Source organism: Hippocampus comes, unplaced genomic scaffold, assembly GCF_001891065.2.
Source record: "Hippocampus comes isolate QL1 unplaced genomic scaffold, H_comes_QL1_v1.1 scaffold168, whole genome shotgun sequence".
Classification (NCBI taxonomy): domain Eukaryota; kingdom Metazoa; phylum Chordata; class Actinopteri; order Syngnathiformes; family Syngnathidae; genus Hippocampus; species Hippocampus comes.
Window position 1 is genome coordinate 1,204,723 of NW_017805955.1, and position 9,596 is coordinate 1,214,318.

At 43.8% G+C, this 9,596-nt stretch overlaps 1 protein-coding gene across 1 annotated transcript in view; it reads left to right on the top strand.

Annotated features, from left to right (window-relative positions):
• The first annotated feature begins 3,137 nt into the window (after positions 1-3,137).
• LOC109528176 (dynactin subunit 1-like) overlaps positions 3,138-9,596 on the top strand; it is a 19,336-nt gene continuing 12,877 nt past the window's right edge. The window contains 5 exon segments of the mRNA XM_019890537.1: positions 3,138-3,417; positions 5,196-5,456; positions 6,535-6,613; positions 6,748-6,779; positions 7,953-8,006. Coding sequence (XP_019746096.1) covers positions 3,385-3,417; positions 5,196-5,456; positions 6,535-6,613; positions 6,748-6,779; positions 7,953-8,006 — 459 coding nt within the window. The 5' untranslated portion in view covers positions 3,138-3,384.

A 9,596-nucleotide genomic window follows, 5' to 3' on the forward strand; every position in this document is an offset into this window, starting at 1 on the left:
GCCAGGTACGCTTCGCCGGTTCGCTCAGCATGCGAAAGACTATTCGGTCTCGTAAAGACGCAACGCGAGCTGTTTGGACTCATGTTGTGTGCGTGCGTTCGGTTTTCATGTGCAAAAGGGAGTGAGCGGTTTTCAAGGGGACGCTAACCGGGGCTAACGTGTTAGCCGAGGGAGTGTCCGTCTCGGGACAGCCGCCAACGCCAAAACACACCTTGGATAAATTCAAGAATCATCCAAATCATACACGTAAACCCCACAATTGCCAGCTAGCTCATTTCTATCGTAACAGCGCCGCCGATGTTACTTTTGAGTGTCGATCATTAACAGAGAAAAATATAGATTACGTTCCATTCGCGAGGCTGGTTTCAATCATCTTTAGATATGATGAATTACGTTTTTTTTTTTGTGACGAAATTTGTTCTCCAGTCATGAAACGAGTCTTTAATTGTCTTACGTGACAAGTGTATCCCCAATTTGATGCTAATTTGCGTCATGTGCAATTTTGTCTTTCAATCACAAGATGGCGCCAAATGTCACATTTAGACGTTGCGTGATGAACAAGCCAGTCACCACTCACATTATGAACAAAAGGAGCCATTATGTTGGGACGTGACAACAAAATTGTTTGTTTTCCATCATCATCAATGTCTGATGGAATAAAAGAACAAAACGGTGTTTAATTATGGTCAGTCTGTTCAGAATCAAAGAAGTTATGGCATTTTAAAGGCTTCAAAAAGCGGGCAAAAATGGTTCACGTTCTCCATTGTTACAATGGAATGGCCTCTCAGTGACTGAATGCCTGTGCAAAGTGGTGTGTGGCTCTCTGGGGATAAGTAAGAGCGCAGAAAAGGACGATGACCCGCTTGACCTTAAGTATGCATTTCCACTCAAAATGAATTACTTGGTGTGTGTGTGTGTGTGGCAAATGCAGTCACAATACACAAGAATAAACAATTATAGTATGCTTTACACCCCCTATTTTTTTGCCTTGCTGAACCGAGCAGTTTTTGAAGGGTGCTGTCTGTCCTGTTTCATGCAAGCAGGCAAATGTGCTCCCAGACCGATATTCTGCTTGGTCAATGATGACTGTGGATTTCGTTACCATGACAACTGGGAGCAAAACCTGGGTGTTTTAGATACATTAATAACCAGGAAAAATAAAAAAATGAGTGCCTAGATTTGAATTGACCAATTTTATGGAAAGCAGCTAAATAAATAATAGTAATAAAAAAAAATCTTTCAGGACACTTACGCATGCACAGTAAACTGAAGAGCGGTGTGGCCAGTGAATCGAAGAACAACTCGAAGGTTGAACAGGAGCCCTTGGATGTTGATGGATCCAAAATGGTAGCTAAATGAATAATAATAATAAAAAAATCTTTTAGGACTCTTACGCATGCACAGTAAAGTGAAGAGCGGTGTGGCCAGTGAATCGAGGAACAACTCGAAGGTTGACCAGGAGCCCTTGGATGTTGATGGATCCAAAATGGTGGCTCTTTAGCACAAAATTGTGCTCAAATGCTCAAGCTGTGACTCAGCTGACTGTGAGAACCAATTTTGTGCACGCTGCAAACTGGACCTTGCACCCACTGCAGAGGGATGACAATACAAAAAGGCCGAGGCGTGCAGTCAAGTTAATCCGGGCTTTGTTTGATGCGCATCACGTCGGCCTTTTGTCCCCGGACCGAATCAACCCATACTACCAAACGCCTGTTTGCCGGCAGTTTATCTGCTGGAAATGCCATTGCATGTCGTGGCTGTTTCAAACGTGAGCGCAGTCCACGCGCGGACCAAGATAGGGTGTCCAAGAACAGGTTGTAGTTGGGATAGACATGGCCATTGATTCTGAAGTCTGGAAGAGATTTGCACCTTCCAATCGAAATCAGGTCTGTGGTGTAAAAACACGCCGATTTATGGCAAACGTCTGCGCAGTGGTACCCTGGCTTGCAAGTGCAACAGTTTACGAGTTTTACAAGTTAGAAGCTGTCACTGCCGATTCATTTCTTTTTTCTTTGTTGAGGGCCGAAATTTAAGGGACGTCATTCAAAAACAGGAATTTATTTCAAATTGTCATTGCAGAAAATGCACAAACATTCACAAATGTCGAGACGCTTGCAAACTGGACCTTGCACCCACTGCAGAGGGATGACAATACAAAAAGGCCGAGGCGTGCAGTCAAGTTAATCCGGGTTTTGTTTGATGCGCATCACGTTGGCCTTTTGTCCCCGGACCGAATCAACCCGCACTACCAAACGCCTGTTTGCCGGCAGTTTATGTGCTGGAAGTGCCATTGTATGTCGTGGCCGTTTCAAACGTGAGCGGAGTCCACGCGCGGACCAAGATAGGATGTCCAAGAACAGGTTGTAGTTGGGATAGACATGGCCATTGATTCTGAAGTCTGGAAGAGATTTGCACCTTCCAATCGAAATCAGGTCTGTGGCATAAACACGCCGATTTATGGCAAACGTCTGCGCAGTGGTACCCTGGCTTGCAAGTGCAACAGTTTACGAGTTTTACAAGTTAGAAGCTGTCACTGCCGATTCATTTCTTTTTTCTTTGTTGAGGGCCGAAATTTAAGGGACGTCATTCAAAAACAGGAATTTATTTCAAATTGTCACTGCAGAAAATGCACAAACATTCACAAATGTCGAGACAAAAATCTTTTTGCCAGTGTCTTATTTTGATTCAACACTGAGATAATCAGTCTGCTCTTTGTATATTTACTGCCAACGAGACAAAAATTCAGTCCTTGGACAATTTTAGGTTGACTTCAAACGAATCAAATAGCTGTTAAAATGATACATGATTAATTGTTCAGATTATTATTTAAATTGAGATTATTAAATTGATTATTTGTTGCACCTCATGTGGTTAGGATGACGTAGCGATGCCTTGCGTATAACATCAGTCCCACATAACACTGCTGTGATAATAATAAGATCAATAACAGCAGTGGGAAAAATCCAAACAAACAAACAAAAAAAAAGCCTTGTAATTGCGAGTAGATGCCACAAGATGGTGGCAAGGAACTCAAAACGGAGAAGGGTACCATGCATCTAACATGTACGCAGTCATGAACCCATGTTACACAAATGAGTGTTCAACCATTCACGGTCAGTAAACGCACCTTTTGTCAACAAAAAGCTGCACAGGCAGTGCGAAAGGGGTGTCAAACTGTGGGCTTTAGGACCCAGCACCTTTTTTTGGAGCCCTCCCGCCCTCCCTTTCTCTCTCCCATCGCACACCCACAGCACCACACGCCGATGATGCGCTCAGTCCGCTTCCAACCTCTGCATTTACTTTGGAGACGTGAAGAGTGAACAAGTGCCACTGGCGCGCTAGCCGCCTCGTATCGTTTTTGCGGGGGTAGCGGACTCGGGGAACATGTCACAAACCAGGAGGAGCACGTTCAGCCGGGTGAGTGTGTGACACCATTTCTTTGTTCCGCTTTGAACTCAGGTGGTCAGGACCGTTCGTACGCCAGGTGTGTGGTTTTTTTTTCCCCTGAGGACTTCCTGCCGGTCGGCGCACATTGCGTGCCACCCGAGTGATGACGTCACTTGCCACGCTTCTGTTTTATTACCTTTTAGTGTTCTTAAGCTTGTCTCCTGCCTGTTTGGGGATGGCTAAGTACTGATATCAGATATTGGTATCGGTGCAGATATCAGGCTAATTTTGAGGTATCGAACTCGCAACGGCGGCTGTTACCAGTATCGGCCGCCCTCTTGTGGACATTTTATGATCAGGAACTAGAAATTAGAAATGAAAGATGTAAGCAAAGAGTAAAATTGCTGTATTGGATTATATAGGTCTTCTTTTTAAAAAAATCATCTCTCATTGTGGTTTGGGGGGAAGTTAAATGTATCAAAAGTACTCGTGGTATCGCCGCTTGGTGTCAGTAATCCTAAATAATTCAGCTATCCTCGTCATCCTGTATGTTTCAAATAGGGAAGCGACAAACAAGTTTATATGTATTTTCAAATGTTGTCATCCATTTATAGCTTACCGTGATGCTTTTACTTGTGCGTCTACCGGCTTATGCTCGGCCATTCCTTAGCCGTCGTGGTTTTATCTTTCTTAACATTCCCCAAGGTATTGACACACAACAAAACGGTCTTTATGCTTTGTATTCCGTTTTTGTGTGTGTTTGTGTGCGTGTGTAAGGTGGATTTCATCTCAAGATGAAGTTTAGCAACGGCTGTTTCTCAACAAGGATGTGGTGGACGTTGTACTTTACAGTGTTCACTGTGCACCACGAAAAGTATTCTGAAGACTGTAAAAGCGAAGCTCTGTGAATTGCATCAAGCAAGTATTGAAAGGCTGCAAATTCTTTTGAACGTGAGGTTTCTGTAGTCTTTCAATTAACGATTTGCAAACATTTCATGAAGAATTTTTTTCCATATTGTGATTTTTGTATGAGGCTGTAACAGAGTAAAACCGTTTCGACTTTACGGCTCAACTGTATCTCAACCTTGCGTTTTTGTTGTGCAGCAGCAGAGGGCCTGTTCGTATTTGAAAGACAGTCAGAGGCGGGAGGGTAAGAATAAACTGCTGACTCACCAGCGCTCTCGCGGCCGCACGCGGCGTTATTTCCCGCTTGGGCGACGTCACCTATTTTAACCGAGTGGGAGTCTGATGGGACCCTCCGCACGTGGTCCCGTGCGGGCCCGTCCGTCGGCCTGCAAATGACACTTGCTCTCATTTGTATCCCTAAGGGTGGAGTTGCCTCCAAAAACACATTTAAGAGTTGAAGTCACTTTTTTTTTTTTCGGATCTTAAGTAGCGAGTCATACCATGGCACATCACATCATAGCGAAGCGTAGCCTAGCATACATAGCATCTTTAAGCTAGTCCCCATATCCTCACACGTCGTGTGCTCAAGACCGCGGAGTTGAGACCACGACATTATTTTTACAAAGCTGAACACTTCAAGATCATTCTCTTTTTAATTTGGATTTCCTTTCAAAGCCCCCCCAACAAAACAATTCAAATGGACTTAAAAATGACTTGGAAATATCGCCAACGTAGCTGATTTGGCATCGTAAAATACAGTACATGCCTGTTCGATAAAGAAGACCGTGTAAGGTGGAATTAAATGCTATTTTCTGAAGTATTCATGATTCTTAATTAATATGCTCATCGAAGGCATTTTGTTTGTTTGTTTTGAAACTGTGTGTGCCGTCTCTCCCACGCAGACGGCCAGCAGCCCCAGGATGAGCTCGGACGGAGACGGCGGCGGCGGCGGTGGGCGGCCCCCCAAGGTGGGCTCCCTGGTGGAGGTGATCGGCAAGGGCCAGCGCGGCACGGTGGCCTACATCGGCACCACCCTCTTCGCCTCGGGCAAGTGGGTGGGCGTCATCCTGGGCGAGGCCAAGGGCAAGAACGACGGCACCGTGCAGGGCAAGCGCTACTTCACCTGCGACGACGGCCACGGCATTTTTGTCAGACAGTCGCAGGTACCGCTGTCGACACGGGGGGCCGGCAGTCTCAAGGCTACTGAATTGCACATTTAAAAAAAAAAAAAAAAAAAAAGTAGTGATAACTACCTCTTGTAATAATCAAAGTGGGAGTGAGTCTGTTGGCTCAGCGAGAATATTTTCTTCTGCTTCCACCTGTTCCCTTTTTGTTTTGGACAAAACACATCATGTTTTTCCTACCTAGAGCATGTTTTGACTTTGTAAGGTACCAGAAGCACTCATGTGGGCAACATGAAATATTTATACGGACTACCTAAATGTTCGAAATATATTTTAATGTTTTGTTGGGTTTGTTTTCCCCTGGTTTCACGTGGAACGTAAATAATTATGACATGTTTCTGCTGGAAGAATTTTGTAAGAATACCTTTGATTATTATTCATTAGTGTTACTATTAATTTTAACTTGATTTACATTATTTCAAGTGAATACAATTGTTTTAAAAAAACGTGATTAAAATGTTGACTTTTCGTGATTAAAACGTATTTAATTGGCACTTTTAATTACTAAATCATAAATGTTACTCAGGCGGCCCGGTAGTCCAGTGGTTAGCACGTCGACTTCACAGTGCAGAGGTTCCGGGTTCAATTCCAGCTCCGGCCTCCCTGTGTGGAGTTTGCATGTTCTCCCCGGGCCTGCGTGGGTTTTCTCCGGGTACTCCGGTTTCCTCCCACATTCCAAAAAAAACATGCTTGGTAGGCTGATTGAACACTCTGTATTGTCCCTAGGTGTGAATGTGAGCGTGGATGGTTGTTCGTCTCTGTGTGCCCTGCGATTGGCTGGCAACTGATTCAGGGTGTCCCCTGCCTACTGCCCGAAGACAGCTGGGATGGGCTCCAGCACCCCCGCGACCCTAGTGAGGATCAAGCGGTTCGGAAGATGAATGAATGAATAAATGTTACTTACATTTTTTGTTTTAAACCAAAATTCAATCAATATAATTGAGCGGTTTAAAAAAATAAAAAATAAAACACCAACTTCCACAAGTATGTATCTATTAAAAAGTCTGCCAAAAAAGCTCCCTCCGTTCAATTTATTGATGTTTGCTTTTGGTTTCAGATCCAACTGGTGGACGACGGCGCCGACACCACGTCCCCAGAGACGCCCGAGCCCAGCGCCACCAAGGTGCCCAAGCGAGGTAACACTCTGGCAGCCATCTTGACCTTTCTCTTTTATGACACAACTCTTCACCTTGTCTTTTTTTTTCTTTATTTTAAATATCATTGTTGTTTGCACCAAGATCTTTAACATCCCTCTTCCTCTAATTTCCAGACATCCAGGACACATCAAAGTCCACCAAACTGGTGAGTCATATCTGGAGGATGTATGAAAATATTAAATAAAAACAACCACAAAAAAAATGTCACTTAAACAGGATTCACCATTACAAAATGAATAATTTCTCACGTATCCCTCATCATCCTGGTCTTAGTCTCTTCGTCTTATAAAAATACAAATGCACACATTCCCGTTTTACTTTCATTTTTTTTTTTTTTTTTTTAATCCCGATTGGTGAATGGTAGCCGTCTTCTTGTGGGAGGTTGATTTTATTATTCTCGGCGTGCTCACTTTTGTGAGGTACTGTTATTTAAAGGTATCGCAGTTTTGTTTGGATGACTCATTCTCAAAAGGATACATTGTTGAGAGGTCCTCGGCCAGCAGAGGGAGCTCTAACCAGCCACGATGACATTTCTGGCCATTTTACTCAACATCATGTTTGCATGAAAGGAAAAAAAAACTTTCAACTCTGGTTAAAGTTCACTTCTTGGTATTTTAGTCTTCAATCGTAGCTCATGCCCTGTGCGCGCCTCCAATTTACTGTAAAAAATCTACTCTTCATGCACAAAACAAGTCTTCATATAGGTTACAGAATATGATATTTTTTTTGTCTGTGATTCTTTTGCTTGCCATAAGAGTGGCCGTGTACCACACTTTGAGATTCACTGGATTAAGGCATTTTAATGCATAAAAAAAAATCGTTAACAATCTGAATGGGTGGATGGATTTTTTTTATTTATTTATTTTTTTAGTTGTGCATGAATGTTGTTGTTCACAAAAGGAGTACTCAAACAGAGGAGGGCATACACACAAAATTCAATGCCATCTAAAATGGATTTAAACCCGCACTGAAAAAAAAAGTCTGTTGGATTGACACCAAAAAAAAAAGTAGTATGGCCATTGGTCACACAAATGAATAGGATTTTATTTGGTGTTGGTGAAGCCTCGTGTTCATGTGTGCAACCGATATCCATATTTTCTTGATGTCAATCCAACAGATTTTTTTTTTCCAGTGTGCATTTCATGACATCTTAACTGGCGGCGAGATGCATGTGTGCGCCAGGCGCAGACACGACCCGTGTCTGTTCCCTCCTCATTTCCTCCGGCATGCCACTGACCAGCGTGACTGTAACTCCTCATCCTCCACCACTTCCTTCCTTCCTTCCGTCCTTCCTTCCTTCCTTCCTTCCACTACGCAGCGAGGAGTCAAGGCCAAAAAGGTGCGGCATGTTTCCCTCGCCTCACGGCACCATGTTAAGCGTCGTGATAACAGTGGCAAGCAAGCGTAGCGCAGAAAAGGCACCGCTCTCATCCAAATGACAGGAAGTGGGCACGGCTGCCGCTTCCTGTCACGCGACCATGCTCTCGGCTCTGGCTTGTTTGTTTGTCAGCTTGTTTGTTTGCTTTTTTTTTTTTTAATTTAAAAAAAAGTGCAGTTTGGCCGCATAGCCGAGCAGATGATATGGTATTAGTATGACGATATCACGCTACAGGAATAATATGATGACATGAGGATGGAAAAGATGTACAGATGATATCCTGTGGGGGGGGGGGGGGCAAAGCTAAAATATGTTTCATCTTTATGAATTAAATTCGATTGAATCAATCCTTCAAGACAAGTTTTTTTTTTAAAAATGGCCCTAAAAAAAAGCCATATTGGTCGGGCCCGACTCCCGCCTGCCGTTTTCTTTGCTAAAAAGCCACGGCAGTCAGAGCGGTGATCATAGTGATCACCTCTGCTAATCTCCTTCTCGCAGCGCGAGCGAGCGAACTCTAAGAGGATTAATTCCGGCGAGGATGATGATGCTCCCATCAGCTGCCAAACCCAAAATACTTTCATGTGCGCGGGGGTGGTGTTGGTGGACCGTGGGTCACCCAAGCCCAAAGAACGAGACGGAACAAAGTCCGCAGGGTTACAGCAAGTTTGTAGGCGACGCCATCACCGCTCAGCCACGGGAAAATGTGTTTTGTTGGAATATTAAACAACTTCCTGTCAGAGGACGAGCGCAGCGTGCGGGGCGTCTCGAGTTACCCCCGCTGGGTAAATTGCAACGTGGATGACGGGAAGTCATCAAGACGGCTTGCTGCTATTGTCAAGCAAACGGGGGAATAAGCAAGGACTGCGGCTGCCGAACGGGCAAAATTGCCACCTAATTCCTTTCCCTTTGAAAGAAGATAAAAACGGTGTGTTTTTATGTATTTCAAAAAAATGTATGAACTTTTGCACGTACATACATATTTAAAAAAAAATATTAAAAAAAGAAATAAATATAGGGTTGCATCATATTTTTAAAAAACTGGGCAATATCTTGAAACATTTACATTTTTTTTCTTGTAGCCATCATTAGAGCACATTGATCAGGCTTTTTCTTCTTTTTTGTTCTTTTTTTAATTAAAAAAAAAAAAATTTTAACCCCACATCCTCAACCTTGCACTTTACATCGGAGATCACTTGTAGCTCACATTGATCAGGCTTTTCTTTCTTTTTTTTAATAAAAAAAAAATATATATATTTTTAACCCCACATCCTAAACCTTGCACTTTACATCGGAGATCACTTGTAGCTGCGGCAGCTATTAGTGTTGCTCGGAGACGGGGCCGGGGGGAGCCTCGCATCCACAATGGTGCGGCTCATTTCTCCGCTCGATCCTCCCGCCTGCGTGTTTTTTATTTATTTTTTTTACATTGTCTCCTTGCATCGCCAGCCTCCACCCCCCGAGCGGTTAACAGATAACCCTTCTCCCCCCGGTGTGGTCGCCGTGGCGATGAGTGGTTGAAAAGGCAGGGAGGGGAGAAGGCACGCAGTGATGTAATGCGGGAGCAGGGCATTGGATGAGAGGGCT